Source organism: Vicugna pacos, chromosome 28 (genome assembly GCF_048564905.1).
Source record: "Vicugna pacos chromosome 28, VicPac4, whole genome shotgun sequence".
Classification (NCBI taxonomy): Eukaryota; Metazoa; Chordata; class Mammalia; order Artiodactyla; family Camelidae; genus Vicugna; species Vicugna pacos.
In genome coordinates this window covers 10,681,085-10,696,698 of record NC_133014.1, presented here as the reverse complement: position 1 = coordinate 10,696,698, position 15,614 = coordinate 10,681,085, and the positions used below count along the sequence as shown (strand labels likewise).

Sequence of the window (15,614 nt, the reverse complement as noted above, 5' to 3'; positions counted from 1 at the left end):
TCACTTTTTCCTAGAAGAAAGAAACTTAACAGCACTTTCCTTGGGAAGAGGAATGAGGCAAGAGGAGCTGTGGGGCTTCCTGTCACGGGCAGTCTAAAGCACAGCTTTCTGGACTCAGCATTTAAACGCTTTACAATTTGGTTGCCACCCTTCCCTCCCGCTCTATGTCCCTCCAAACTGCAGGCCTCGAGGACCTCCAAAGTATGCCATGTCTGCTCCCACTACCCCAGAAAAACGTGCACTCTCTCCCAGGGCAGCCATCCACTGTCCCTCTGCTTTCTTGAGGGCATGACGTAAACGCTGCCTTTTCAGGGAGTCTTCCTCGCCCCTCTTCCACCTTCCTGCGGGGCTCGATTTATGCATCTCTCAGTTCACTGTCCTGCATTTATGCCTGTCTCCCCACCTGCCTGTACACTCCTTAGCAGCAAGGACCCAGTTTCTATAAATGTGTTTAACACGGTAGCAGGAGATGAACAAACCCTTGCCAAACCTGAACTTCCTACGTTAGGTACCTCTGATTATTTGCGGACGGTCTCCACAGAAACATTATTACAATGAGGATAAGCGAAAAAAGGAAGCTCCAAAAAGCATCATCAACCCAGCGCTCCATCCAATCCTACAGTAAGGACAGTTCAAACAAGAACAGTTAATTTTCTGATAAACATACAGATTTCTCACTCAAACCACATGTAATGACAAGTACCTATGAAATCTTTCCAACCAGTTAGTCTTCCAAATAAATAAGTACCTATTTTTCCAAGAAACATAAAAAGTAAGAAATGCTATTTTTATCAAATCATCAATGCTTACTTCAGCCTTATAACCAATCAGATGAATGAAATCCTAACAAATTATATAGTATCATAAAGAGAGTTTAAAAGGGCTTTAGAGATCAGTTAATTGATTTTCTAGACACAGTTTCTTCTCTCACTAAATTACCCGTAAGGCAATGGAAGTCGAGGGTTTTCAGAGGACTCTTTAATAACTGTACAGAACTAGAGACTATTTCCAAATCAAGAAACCCCCAAGAAGGCCTTTTATATTTTAAGTCTGAGAAATATACTTTCTTCTAACCAGAGAAGCCATGGAGAGCATCTCCTGAATGTTCAAGAGTCTACCACCCTAGAAACATGACAGATTTCAGATTTACAATCTCACTTAGATATAAGACAACCCAATTACATGGTGTACTGGAAGAAAAAGGTTTCCTGTTACCTTAGATCATACAGGGGGAGAATTACTTTTCAAAACATACAGAAAGAAGTTGAGAAAAGGGCATAATCGAAAACGTAGATTTAGGAGGAACTTTTTCGGAGTCATTTAAAAGAGGCAAATGTTTTTTATAATTCTGTACACAATAATTCAAAGTAAACAGAAACTCTCCACTAAAATTATCTCCATTTACAAACACAAATTAAATTCTTCAAACTTACTCAAAACAAAGTAGTATATTAAGAATGAAAACTGTTTAAATAGGAACATTATACTTACTGACAGACATTTTGTCATTCTAAATGTCTTAGTTGTCCACACCATAAACACTACAGAAGCTGAAACACATCAAAAAAAGTCAACCTTTAAAGGAACACGTAATAGTAAATAAATTATTATAAAAGAAAAATTAAATAGCTTACCCAGTATGGCAAAGATCAGGGTATTTGTAAAGTGCCTGTATAAAGAAAACTTCACTGTGTTCTTTCTCAGCCTTAGAGCCTTCATAGTTTGTGCCAAACTTATAAAAATGTGAACAAAGTTAAGGAAAAACATTTTAAATAGTAAAACACAGTTAAGATAAAAAACAAAATACGAATCTTCGGCCACATTTCCAAAATGAGTACTGCTAAATATAGTTCCCATGATTTAAAACTAATAAAAACACAGAAAATGTTACCTTATCCAATATTGTATAATCATAATACTGATATATCACTGATTCTGCTTCACAGTTTACCACTGTCTGAACGAAGTAAACAAACTTCAAGGGGAAAAACACGAGCAAGAAGACCTATGGCGTGCTCCTTCAATGCCAGGTTCCCTCAGCACAGGACAGGGCACTACACGCGCTGAACGCCGGGTCCCCCTCAGACCAGACACTGTTCACAGATCCCGTCGTGACACGCCATTTGGCTTGTGCCTTTCTGTCTCTGTTTCTTATTTTGTTGTTTCTAGTCTATTCTTGTTTTACCCTCTAGAATGATCATAATTAAGAAATTAAGCCGTCTATCAATTCCATTTTGTGAATTTCAAAAACTGAAATATGTCCAAGAAAAACAAACCTGGACTTAGATAAGGAGAGACTTTATTCAAAATATTGCAATAGGGAGAACTTTCTGACTGTGAGCTCTGCAAGAGCCCCAGAGGTCAGACAGGACAGGGCTCTGCTTTTGCGGGGAGGAATAAACAAGCCTCGAAAGCAGCAGGTGTGGGAAGTGGGTGGCCCGACTGGACAGCTGACCAGCACATGCCCTTCCCTGAGGTCTGCAGATTCTCAGGAAGGGCCATGAAGGAGGGCTGGGGGTGGAGGAAAGTTCAGGGACCGAGGGGAAGGAGAAGGCGCAGCTTGGTCCAGGCTGGTATTTTGCTGTTACTGGCCAGCTGGTACATAGGTCTGTGTCTGGCCTAGTCCTCAGTAAACAAGGGGGCATCTGGGAGTCCCACCTAAGCCCTAAGAGGAAACGGAGTTGTTTGCAGTAAGCCTTTCCCCGGTACACCAAAGGTGGAGGCCGTCTTAACCACTTCTGTTTTCCAGGAGCACAGGGCTCAGGGAGAGTAAAACGCTGTCAGGCACGAGAGGCTTCTCCCCGGCTCCTCGGCAGCGCAGCTGGGCTCCGGGCCGGAGCCCTATAAATGGGAGCTGCTTCCTCGGTGCAGCCCGCCCGGCTCTGCTCAGGAACCACACACCGAATGCACGTAACGTTGAGTAAAGAACAGAAGTGGCACATTCTGGATTTATGCCTCCTATTTTAAATTTCAAATACTTCACTAATCAAAAACTTCATTTTAGTACTAAGACTTCCAAAGCTGCTTTTCAATCTTTCTAAATGACCAGTAAGTTGCAAAAGAAGACCAATTTCTAAAATAACACAATTCAATCAGTTAGGGCTACTGTCAGAATTTATAAAAATGCAAATGAGCTTTATTCAGCAAACGTTATCAAGACCAAATACTTTTAAAGCGGTAAGGAGAGCGCACAGGCCCCATCACCCCAAAGCGAGGATCACCTTGCACGTGCTGCTGCGGTCGGAAAAGGATATCCACCAGCACAAGCCAGAGTCAAGAAGAGACAGAGGGAGGCTGGCCAGAAGCACAAGATCAGAATCATTGGCCTGCAGCAAAACAGCAAAAAAACACAACAAACAAGCGGGGAAAAAGAGGGGGGGGGCTATGGCTTTTGCAGTTTTCTGGCTATTTTTTCTATCATCGTAGAACCAGATTTTACAGGAGGGGCCTATTAGGTTCTGCAGAAGAGAAGGAAGCAGGGCCATTATCCCAGCATTCAGTTCTCTATGCACGTAGTTCTGCTTCTCTTGCGTGTCATTTGTGATCATTTAGGAAACCCACTGCCCTTTTGTACAGAGAAAGCAGACTTTTCATCTCAGGAATGAAAATTACCAAACAGCAATCTGAAAGCAAATGTCAGAAATTCAGGTTGAAGCAGAAATGGATACTAAATTTCCTTTCTCTGCTATGAGACCATGAAACACTAACCAAGAGAATTTTAATTTCTGGATTTCTTCATGATTTTTACCTCAAACATCTTAACTGAAAATGTTAATAATTAAGCAAACTAAATCTTTTCTCTTCTTTTCCTCATCTCCCCACCCCAGTCTGCAATGCTGTCCATAAAGGTGGGAAGTTATCCTCATTCAAATCCAGGTGGAATTATAGCTTTAACAGCCACTTTTTTTCTGGAATTTTCTGCCAAGTTGCATTACTGTGTGTTTTTCTCAATGAACTACTTTGTGGATGGTTAAGAACAAGAATTCTTTGAAATATGTATCTGTAAATTACCAGAAGAAAAGATAACCTAATTTTTAAAACTCACCGCCTACAGGCTCAATTAGTTGAAGAACGTACACTCCCTAACTTGTTAAAGGCTCTAAGAATATACAGTTTTAGAAATGACAGCTCCAAGCTGAACAGATAAATTAAGCTCATCTTCTTAGTCCACAACAGAAGAGAAGATATTAAGATTAAAGACAGTAATGTTGAGCAATTCTCCTGTCCAGATTCCAGGTACGTTCGAACCACCTGCCCCTTATTCTCAGGTCAGGGGAGAGCCCCTGACAAGTGATGAGGCTGTGGCTTCGGCAGAGCAGGCTCTCCAGGGGGGATCAGCACCCAGAGCCGGACCCCTGTTCATGTGCAGAGCTGAGGCCTGTCCTTCACCTCTGAAACAACTGAATGACTTCACATGTTTTTTAGGGGAGAACATAGGAAAATTATACTAGAGCAAGATATTTATATGCCTTGGAAAAAGTCACATTTATTTAACTATGATTTTATTCAATAGACTTGGATTCTAAACTGGTAGCTCTCAACAGAAATAGAATCCAATTTTCAAGCAAGTTTGGTCAGAAACAATTCTTTAAATCAGGTGTTGTCCTTTACAAGACACCCCTCAGACACTAGGGGACAAGTGGACATAATTGAGGAGGCTTTCAAACGCCTCACTGTATGAAAAGCTCCTCGTGTGAGGCTGGTGTGGACAATCTGTGCAGAGGCTTCACAGTTCATTAGATTTTCAAAGGCATCTCTGGGGACAGAACCCAAGCAAGGGTAAGATCTACTTTTTCTGAGAATAAACATAAAAGATTTTTGTTCTGTTTTTTAACTTGGAAGCACACTGAGAATTTACAACAGGGAATTTTAGAAATAGGTAGACCAGGCTTAGAAAAATGACCCACAAGGGACTCAGAAAAGCCTATTAACACTATGTTAGCACCCCAGCAGAAAGGGGACGGCTTCCTTGTAGAGAAGGGACACAGGCAAATTTGAATTTGAGGCCCTCTGGCCCTCCCCGTGAAAGACAAAGATGAGAAAATGGAAAGAAACACAGGAAAACAAAAGAACATTTAATGTTAAAAAAGACAGGTATCAAAGACAGTGAAAACAAAAAGAACTTTGTGAAAATAAAAGCTACAAGAATGAGTTTCAGGGAAGGCAACAATGCTGAAGAAACAGACACAAATGATGCTCTGGATCTGCGCATCCCTGCATCCTGCTCTGACCAGGTCATAGTTTCTTCAGACTCCGTCATTTCCAGGAATGCATTTCAGAGGGCCCTGCCTTGGAGAAAAAAACAGTGGAATTCTCCAGACTCAACAGGAGTCACTGAATCAGTGAGGGGGCTCCACAACGGTCAGTTGACACTGTCTCTAGAACCTCTCCTGCCACAGCATGGCCTCAGACCCAGCACCTCCGCTGCCCGCGCTCTCCTGCTGGCCCGCGGTGACCCTGGAATGAACAAAGCCAGGTAGATGCACCTCGGGAATTCATCTGTCTGCAGTCCCAGCTACTGCTGACTGCCCCTCCAGACCAGAGCTCCCCTGCTCTCCACCCCATGACAGCCTCCTGGTTCTTCCACCTCCCTCCACCTCCCATGCACCAGGCACCCTCCTGGCTCCTCCCCTCTCGTGGGTCCACATGCTCTTCGTGGGTCCCTCCTGCAGCTGCAACCTTCTCCCACACAAAGACGACTCCCACCTTCATCACCAGCTCTGACTCCTATTGCCAGTCCTGACTTCACACGAATGCCCTGAGCAGCTCAAATCTCACCCATCATGGTCTCTTCTCCAACTTTACCTGAGAACTGGCCCTGAGAACTGGCCCCGCCACCGAAATGAGTCATGACAGCTTCTTGGAGCCTTCTCTCCCTTTCCCCTCCCATTTCTAGCAAGTCTATCACTGGGAGTCTTTCTTCCATTTCCTCTGCCCTATTTCTAACCCTCACCGTCTCTCCTTTGGACCACTGCAAATGACTGTTACCAGACTTCCCGTCTCTAGACTCTCCTTTCCAGGTCATTTTTTTATGCCATCCCCAAGTTCTTTCTAACACAGATTTCATCACGACATTCACCTCTGCAGCTTCAACTCCTCACTACTTTCTGCCTTCACAAGGAACTCTAAACTCTGAGTGTGTCATTCCGGCCCCACCTTCCATGATTCTCCCACACACGTGACCCACAGGCAAGCTACTCTGGGACATGAGCCACTGTCCCTATATTTTCATGCTTCTGACTATATTTGAAAGTCCCCTCAGTTCTTCCCAGAATGCTTTCCCCCCTCCATTCTTTTCCTAGTAAACCTGTATTTGTCCACCCAGTCTCAGTCTAAATGTCACCATCTCCCTGAAGTCCTTCCTGATTTTTACCCCAGAATGAATGCCTCTCTTCCCTGTTTGCATAGCACCTCCCTAAAATGGCAATGACTACTGCTGTGTGGCTCTCAGTTACGAACTTGTCTCCCCTACCAGACTGCTCAGTGTGTACACTCACGTGTGCTGAACTAACAAAAAAAATAAGGATGTTCTTTGTTCGAGGAATTTCACCTTCAACCAAATTCCTATATTGAGGTAACCATACACATAACTAGGTTTCTTTCTATTATTATTACAAATTAAAAATAACCCGATTTTAATGATACGACAAACTATGTTAGGACACAGTAAAGGATATGAACCATACAAAAATGGAGTCAATAACTGCTAAAACAATGTCACCCAAAACAACAGCTAAATGGCTAGAACCCTGAAAGATAAAAACAGGGGGAAAAACCTGAATGTCCAAGTTTCATTGTATTATCATAATTGTCAACCGATGAAGAAAACGATTCATCTCATTTCATTTTACAAAAGCCACATCAAAGATCTGATTGCCTAATAGACTTGTATTTAAGCACATGGAGATGATATGTTTTGGCAGCAATGAATGTTAATTTGTCATTAATTTGCCCAACAATAATGTAAAATTGCATTACGGGGTGGCAAATCAAACAGATCACGTCCCACCCGCCTGGGGTGAGCTGCTTCAATCTCTGCCCCCTCCACACCAAGCCTGCAGCCACAGCCCCTAAAGAAACTGACTCCTTAGCTTCCCCACGCATGTGAAAGAACAGGAAAGAAAGTAAAATGAGGAAAAGGAACTGAATGGAAGGGTATGAACAAACCATAGATTGGATCCTGACAGGTAATCATATTTAAAACAGTTACATTAAGATGCTGACTATGTAAACTTTTAAAGAAATACAATGTAATCTATATGGGGCATATTTATCCATTCCATTTTCTTTCTAAGATTTGTTTCCTGTGAATTATATATATAAATGCAAACCAAAGTTCTTCATTATTATGTAAAGGTAAAAATAAATGTAACTTTCAAGGAGTCAAAGATGAAAAGAGCAGGCATATCTAACACAGAATATAGGTGGATCAAAGACACCGGAAGAAAAATGAAGCTTTTACCATTAATGGACAAATGTCCTGCTTTGAGGGTCAGATTAAAATATGTGAAGTCAACGTATGTGGCAACATACGGAGCATTCACTCTCTGCACAGTTATCTGATTTAAACATCTAATACAGGAGACATTTTGAGTAAAATCACAAGGTTCTCTGTAAAAATTTAATACACTTCATAATCACTCAGTCATCAACCATATTATTAAGGAAAACTGAGAGCTAGAAATCTAGGGGTCTTTACAGGTGCAAATATTCGGACTCTTCTCCAGAGTGAATCATTGCTGCAGGCATCGCCAGAGCCGCTGTCCCCTCGCACACCACCTTCTCCTGGCTGTTCCAAGAGTGGGATCTGCTGACTCCTCCAAACACTGAGCCCACAAGAGTCAGAGAAAACTTACAACCACATGAGACGTGGGAGAGCGATGACGAGTCACGTCTGTATGTGTGAAAGGTGGAACTAACTTACTGTTCATTCACTCGTGTTTAAGCCAAGGGTTAGGGAAGGGACTAATGCGTTCAGAGTGCCTAACGATGAAGACAAACGTTCTTTATAAAGAACCACCACGAACATTTTTAAGATGGAGCTAGCTCCTGGGATGACACCAAGTGATGCCTTCACAACCATACTGTTTTAAAAAGTGCTCTGCTTAGGCCAAAAAAAAAAAGGGGGGGGGGAGAGAGAAATATTACACAGGGGGAGAAAAAAGCTCAAGTTGAGTCTTTTTCACAAATTTCCTATTTTTAAAAATTCATCTCAGTAGATATAAATGAAAATCACATTGCACAGCAACAACAAAAAAGGCGCTAGTGAAATGATGTAAGTTTTACCCCAATGACTCTCATCACGCCTTCAACGGCTGCGAAGACAAAGTAGAGCAGCCCCAGTCCAACGACCCGGTGCATGACTGTCCCCAAGCGGGGCCTGGAACAAGGGGGAGGCCGCGGAACAAAGAAAAACAAAAAGCAAGGTAAGTACAGTGCACCTGAATACAGTAACCGGCCCCATTTCCAACACCAGAGAAGACACTACCCACTTAAGCCCCCCTCTCCTGCCTCTGAGGCCCGCTGTTTTAGGAAATAGCGTATCTGGGAACACAGCAGAAACAGGCTGAGGAAAAGCAGGCCTCCTTCTCTAGGACGTGAAGCTGTACTGATGCCCAGAAAGCAACATTTTTAAGGCCAGAGGATTTTGCTGCTGAAATCCAAGCCATGCACTGAACATAGCCCAGGTACTGTTTTTTTCTATAGAATGGACACGAAGATTGATGAAACCCAGGAAGGTGAGTGCCAGCTTCTAAGTGTTGCTGGTAGAAACAGTCACTTAACTCTGTCGCCAACATTAATTACGAACCATACTGATGTGGTTTGTCAGAGGGGACCCACTGATTCTCTGACTCGGGCAGAGAAAGAGAAGGATGTCAGGGGCTCGTGTCCCACCACCTTCCTCCCCCTGACACCCCCAGACGGAAGTCCTAACAGGCTCCAGCTTCCATTCATCAAACTGAAAAGAATTAAAACATTTTTGATTCTTTAAAAGTATAAACAAATGAATTGGGAATAGGCAAAGATGATAATTTTTTTCAATTAGTAATTTGAAGACAGAACTGAAATTTCATATTTGCAAATCAGAATTTACCTGCGAACACGTTTTAGTTCGAAACCCCTTCTCAGAGTAATTAGAAGTGGAGGCTGGTTTTGAAAAAAATAATTATGATAGTCATTTTAAAACAAATCTAGATAAAAACTGAACTATTACTCACAGCTCATATTTAAGACTATTTATCTAATTTAGTTCACCTAAATTCTGATTCATTGCACCAGCTTCCTGGAACCTCCCGACAGCCAGAACTGTTACTGCGCTCGCTTTACGAGGGTCAAACACAAGCTGATGGTGTGGGGTCATTTAAAAAAGGCTGTGCCCTACACACCAGCCCTGTCTTCCATTCCTTTTACAGCCACCACCCTCCACACCTTGGCACCCGATGTTCACAACTAGAACTGGGAGGTGTCACAACATTCCACAAGAGGGTTTTGTGTTCTGTACACTGTACTGAGGCCAAAAAATGAAAGTAATAATTAAAATTTTAAAAAGCACATGAGAGAGAATCTTAATACAAGTCCAAGGAAGAGAAGGTTTCCTGGCAGACAGCTCGCTAACTCAGCAGGCTGCAGCTCACACGCACACGCGCGCGTGCTCCGTGCTGAGGTCCTGAGTGCCCTCTGGGCCACTCACGGCAGCGGAGCAGCCTCAGTGGAGGGATGGGGCCAAACTTCACCAGGACAGAAGATGAGGGACGTGGAAGTGGCCAAGTACAGATGACCCAATGGAAAAGGCTGCTGCAGCCACGTGAGGTGCCAAGGTGTGGAGGGTGGTGGCTGTAAAAGGAATGGAAGACAGGGCTGGTGTGTAGGGCACAGCCTTTTTTAAATGACCCCACACCATCAGCTTGTGTTTGACCCTCGTAAAGCGAGCGCAGTAACAGTTCTGGCTGTCGGGAGGTTCCAGGAAGCTGGTGCAATGAATCAGAAGAGCAAGTAGAGGGCCATCTGGGTTCAAGGGAGGGTTCTGTTCCTGAAGAAGACAGAAATAACAGTGTGCTGATGGGGATGACCCCACCGAGGGGGGCTGTGACAGAGGAGAGCAGGGTGGACTGCTGGGACAACTCTCTGACAGAGGAGGTGCCGGGATCCAGAGCACAAGGCCAGGGCAGGACCTAACCACGCAGGGATGGTCCATGCCTCATAGGAGGGAGTAAACGTGTGGTCCAGAGATGGGGAGAATGACCCAGATCGGATGGCAGGAACGTGTCAGAACTCCCTTCTGATGGCTTCTACTTCCTCAGAGAGCAAAGAGCCAAGATCAGCTGAGATGGATGAGGGCAGGGAGTTGTGAGGAGAGAGAAGGGGTAAATGGTGCAGAGAGGGAGAGTGAGAAGCCAAACCGGAGCTGGCTGGGTCTGCCAGCAGCACTAAGGGTGCACGTGAAGTTCAGGGTTGTGAAATGCATGAGCTGGGCAGCGGGGCCAGGTGTTCCTCTCAGGCTGATGCTGCTGCCCCAGGCTGAGCCTGCACAGATGGAAGGCGGCCCAAGGGACGCTGACAAAGGCCTCAGGAGTGGCAGGGGTGTTCAGTCCCCTGCTGGACCGAGGAAGGCGGTGGGATCAACAGGCCAGAGGTCACAGCAGGGACGAAGAGTGACTGCAGCTGATGCGTTAGAGAAAGTAAACAGGGAGCAGAGGAGGGGACAGTTGCAAAGTGGACTGCTGAAATCTGCCACATGAAGGTGCTGTTAGACACAATAATGAATAAATAATAATCAAGTCTAGAGAATGGCCCTGGGACTCGGGAGCTGAGGGGTGACAGGTAAGGGCAGCAGAGGGGAGGCAGTGAGATCTGGTTACTTAAAGGATCCTCACATGGACACTGAAATCACAGGGAATCCTGCCGGATGAGTGCTGAGGAGGGGAAAGACAGGGATGCAAGGGCTGGGAGACGCCAGGGAGGAGGGGAAACAGGACGTTGAGAAGATGTAGCTGCGATCCTGTCTGAAGGCTCGAGCTTCTGGGAACCAGAGGGTCTTAGGGAAAAAGAAAAACAATGGTCTGAAAAAGGCAATGAGGGTGCAGAGGATAGGCTCGTCCATGTTCACGCCCAGTGACTCACGGGTAAGAGAGAAAAGAGCTGCTGGAGAGGGTCCCGGAGAAGCGGGTGCTCGGGGGGGCAGCCAGGTTGCAGTCAGGAAATTCCGCTGCCCTGGTGTTTGATCAGAGCGCTCACGGTATCTCAGACACAATCACATCACATAGCTATGCTGTCTAGGAAATGGAAAGTGGTCTGAACTTCAAGAATCATTTAAAATTTTCCATTATCCTTTAAGTTGGTTATTCATCTAACTATAAAAAGTTACTGGAATTCAAGCTCAGGATCTTTATTTGAGGAAAGTATGAAACAGCCAGTGCACGGAGATCCTTTAGAATCAGAAACACGTCCTCGCAGACGCTTCCCTGGGGGGTCTGCTGTGACCCTGAGAGGTGCCCAGTTCCACAGACGCAGGCGGACGGGATCACAAGACTGGAGACTGTTCTCCAGGCCCCGGTACTCACTTCACGATGCCGTAACCCAAGCTCACGATGATCACGAGGAGGCGAGCCAGCGTCCTCTTAACTGCAGATATCAACTCCGCGAATATCAGCAAACCCTGGGCTGAGGGGGAGAAGGAAAACCCATTCACTCTGGGGGCCTCTGGAGGCCGGCCGCCTCCAGTCTAAACGTGCGCTGTGTACGGCGACATTCTGACCTCACACGAATTAGCCACGCTTAACTTCAAAGTCAGCTCATCCAAGTGATGCCTGAAACCTCAGTGAAGGGGATTCACCACCTCCTGAAAACTCCCTCCATATCTGGTCGATGATTGGGTACAGCTTTCTCACGTGCACCAGAAATCTGTCTCCCTGAGCCCCTCTGTTCTTATTCTCGCCCTTGGGCTACGGAGAACTGTACCCTTTTCCTGTCCTCTGAATACCTGAGAACCACCACATCCTCGAGTTCCCTTTCTCCAGGCTGCCGTCATCATTTATTATTCGCTTGCGGCTGTCACAGTAAGAGACAGCAGGACCCCTGCCCTCGTGAGGCCTGTACTCTGGCTGGACAAGCAAACAGAACTTAGCACGGCAGGTGCGGAGATAACGCAGCATCTCCCAGGACCGGGAGGAAAGCAACCCAATCCACGTGGCAGGACAGCAAACGGGCCCAGAGAAGGTTCTCAGAGGAAGTGACGTCTCCACCGGGGTTTGAAGGCTGAGTGGGAGTTAGCTATTTGGAGGGGGGTGGGGGGGAAGAGGCACACGCAGAGGCAAGGAGGAGAAAAGAGGAAAGTAAAACACGTTGCAGGAAGTGAAATCCTGGCATGGCTGCGGCAGAGCGTGTAACGAGGGGTCTCGAGAAAGGAGCTGGGACAGAGGCAGGACCCCGTCACCCGGGGGTTTAGGCCGGGCCAGCAGTCTAGGCTTGATGCTAAGAGCCGTGGGAAGTCTGTGATAGTAAACAGGGGAGTCAAAGGGGAACTGGTAAACTACGGCCCGCAGGCCGAATCTGGCCCCATGTCTGTTTTGTAAATAAGGTTTTATTGGAACTCGGCCATGCCCATGTGTTGTCTGTGGCTGCTTGCATGCTACAAGGGCAGAAGAGTCATCAAGAATGCTCTACTTAGCGGCTTGGACAAGAAGTAGACTGCGGGAGTGAAAACTGGTCAGCAGGCCATTTGAGAAATCCAGGCAAGAGATGATGAGTGTGCTGGCAGGGAAGATGGAAAGAAGCAGAGAGACATCCAGAAACCAGCTGTGACCGCACCTAGTCAGTCGTGTTTCAGGTCCCATTTCTCCACCCTCTCCGCAAGAAAGCTCAAGAGACCCTGAGGAAGTTCGAATATGCTAAGTTCACGACACTCTCCTAACTGAATCCAGGAGCACAGAACAGAGGAGTCAATTGACATGGCTTACTCTTAACCTACCCTCGTTGGGGCCTGCCGATCACCACTTCCCATCCCTGCTATGCTTCTTCTAAATTCTATCCTCCCAGGACCGATGGCAAGCAAGACAGCCTGGGTGACAGAATTCACACTTGGGAAATGAGAAACGGCACCGGCCCAGGCCCAGTCTGCCGGCACCCCTCCTTTTCCAGAAGAGTCTGGGGTTCCTCCCCCCAGATGGTGTCATCTCAGAGGGCTTGAAGTCCCCAAGGACGGCAGGTGATCTCTCCTCTCTGCATGGGTCTCAGGCTTTTGCTGCCCCTCACCCGAGTCCACGGCACCCGTCACCCTCTCTAGACAAGAGGACCACCACTGGCAGCAAAGGAGCCGACCAGCCTTCTCTGACATTCAAGGACGCTTTAGCCTCCAGCCAGGGGCAGCAGCTCTGTGCTTCCTTCCATGGCTGGCCGAGGGCACACACACATCACTACAACTTCTTATACAGTAATCATGCCTCTAGCATGCCTCCCTAGTTGCTTCTCCCTTCTTTATTCTTTCGTACATGTCCTTTTAAATTTTTTATTTTGGGAAACTACAAACACTCCCCAACAGAGAGAAAGTGATATAATGAACTCCCACGTACCCATCACTCAGCTTCCACAGTTATCAACATTATGCCAAATCTGTCTCATCTATATCCCATCTCAGCTTCTTTTTTCCCTGGAGTGTTTTAAAATAAAGAGCAGACACAACCACACCGTCTGAAAGCCTGTACCACGATCACCTGTCACTGACCGCTCAGAAGCACGTTCCTGACGCTTTCTACCCTTTTGAGTGATCTCCCTTTTCGAAGGAATTGCCGTTCCTTTACTTCTCTGGCCCTTTTGGACTCTGTCTGTCGACGTCTGGGGCCCACATCTGAGGATGTCCAACGGTACGCCCTCCCCACATCCCACGTTCCACTGTGTAAACTGCGATGGTGCCTCTGATGGTCATGAAGTTCTCTGCAAGAAGGCTGCAGACACCATCCATCCTGGCACCTCTGATTTTATTCCCTGTGGCCAAATTTTCTTTTCTTTTTTACAGAGGAAAGGAGAAGAAAGAGGATGGAGGGGCAGGGCGGGGAGGGAGAAATAAATTAAACGGATTGGCAGCACCTAACGTCCCCTGTCCAGAACTTTGTGTTGTTTTAAGCCAATCGCCAGTAGCTGAACCTTCGGGAATGGGAACTTTCTTCTCCCCAGGAGGAGAGTGAGGGAAAGCCAGCAAGGAGGAAGAGAAAATGAAGACAACATACATGCCAGCCTACGTCACAGTCCTACTCCGACATTCTCCTCTTGGCTTCCCTCCTCTTCATCTCCAATATGGTTGTTCCCAGACCACTGTAGGAAGGGGTGGGCTGGGGTCCCACAGCTCTGCTCACAAATGCTCTGAGGCCCGTGGGTCACACCACACTTATGGACACAGTCACTACTTACTTGATAGCCCAGTGCTGTTGATGTTTTGGTATTCAGCGTAAAAAACTGCCTTTTCAAGCATTCCCAGGAAAATGACAGCTGCAATCCAGAACTGGATTCTTAATATATCTTTCCAGTAACAGGCAGACCACAGCAGCCAGAGGACACCATATAAAATATACACAATACACATCACCATGTAGAACTGTGGGGAGAGAAGCAATTTTAATCAGTAACGCCTTCTGATCATTTGGAAAGTGACATTTCTACATTCAGGTTTGCAATCCTTTATTTTCCAGTCACCGTGGAACCAGAAATAGGGGGTACGTCAAAACGTTAGTTACTAAGGAATTACCACCACTGAGCTCTTAAAATGTTTTAACTTTCCAATTAGAATATAAAATTCATTTTTTAAAAAAGGAACAAAACGATGAGAGATACTCACAATCATTAGAGGCCAATCCGATGCAGAGATATATCCATGAGGCCCCATCATAGAAAGAGAAACTAGCGAAAAGTAGGGTGGGGGCAAAGAAATGAAGGAGTTAAATGAACAATTAGTTTTTCTTAAGGTTTTAAACGTAAGCACATCTTAAAGCTCCAAGAATCCAAACCAAGTTAACAGTGGATGAATTCCCCCCTAGCGCACACAAAGTACCGGGTGATTACCCGGTGTGGGATTATGTAACCTAACAAGACGCCTTTACTTGTATACACGCTGTTGTAAAACGTGGGCCAAATCGGATCTTAGGCAGCCAGCAAAGTAGCCCTGGCCTTAGACTGGCCCTTGCTGAGTCACTGACCTCGCGGAGGACTTTGTCTTGCTTCATGTAACTTGGATACATTTCTGCACTCCAGGATCTAGTTTGGTTTGTGGTCCGAGAGAGCAGGAATAAGGAGTGGCAGAATGGCACCAGGTCCGGCCCCTGTTTGGCACGGCCTGGCCCGGGATGGCACCTCCGGGAGGAAGCCCTGCTTCACACTCCCCCAGAGCAGCCAGCTCCACCAGCTTCCCGCAGGGAAGCCCAGCTCAGGGCCTCCTCTGCAGCCACGCCTGACTCGCCCCATTGCTTCCTCCCGCCCCACCGGACTGGGTGCCCCTCAGGGACAGAGCCTGGCTTCAGTCATTCTGTGTCCCCCATTTGCAAATCCCCAGGATCCTCAAATGCTGTTTGGCCACTGTCAGCCCAGCAGACGCCCACCCTAGAAGACAACAGCCAAGGCAATTCTCA

The 15,614-nt window shown here is 46.3% G+C and overlaps 1 protein-coding gene across 4 annotated transcripts in view; it reads right to left on the bottom strand.

The window, feature by feature from the left end:
• Window positions 1-15,614, bottom strand: part of TMEM87B (transmembrane protein 87B) — a 41,102-nt gene that overhangs the window by 13,394 nt on the left and 12,094 nt on the right. For 2 of the 4 annotated variants that reach the window (XM_072951465.1, XM_072951463.1), the window contains exons 7-14: window positions 14,828-14,889; window positions 14,404-14,587; window positions 11,562-11,661; window positions 8,287-8,380; window positions 3,255-3,326; window positions 1,635-1,743; window positions 1,492-1,550; window positions 513-616 (exon numbers count right to left, since the gene is read on the bottom strand). In XM_072951465.1, the coding sequence (XP_072807566.1) occupies window positions 513-616; window positions 1,492-1,550; window positions 1,635-1,743; window positions 3,255-3,326; window positions 8,287-8,380; window positions 11,562-11,661; window positions 14,404-14,587; window positions 14,828-14,889 (784 nt within the window). Of the gene's footprint in view, window positions 1-512; window positions 617-1,491; window positions 1,551-1,634; window positions 1,745-3,254; window positions 3,327-6,678; window positions 6,750-8,286; window positions 8,381-11,561; window positions 11,662-14,403; window positions 14,588-14,827; window positions 14,890-15,614 lie in introns of all 4 variants that reach the window. The other 2 variants (XM_072951464.1, XM_072951462.1) reach the window with 1 other exon arrangement.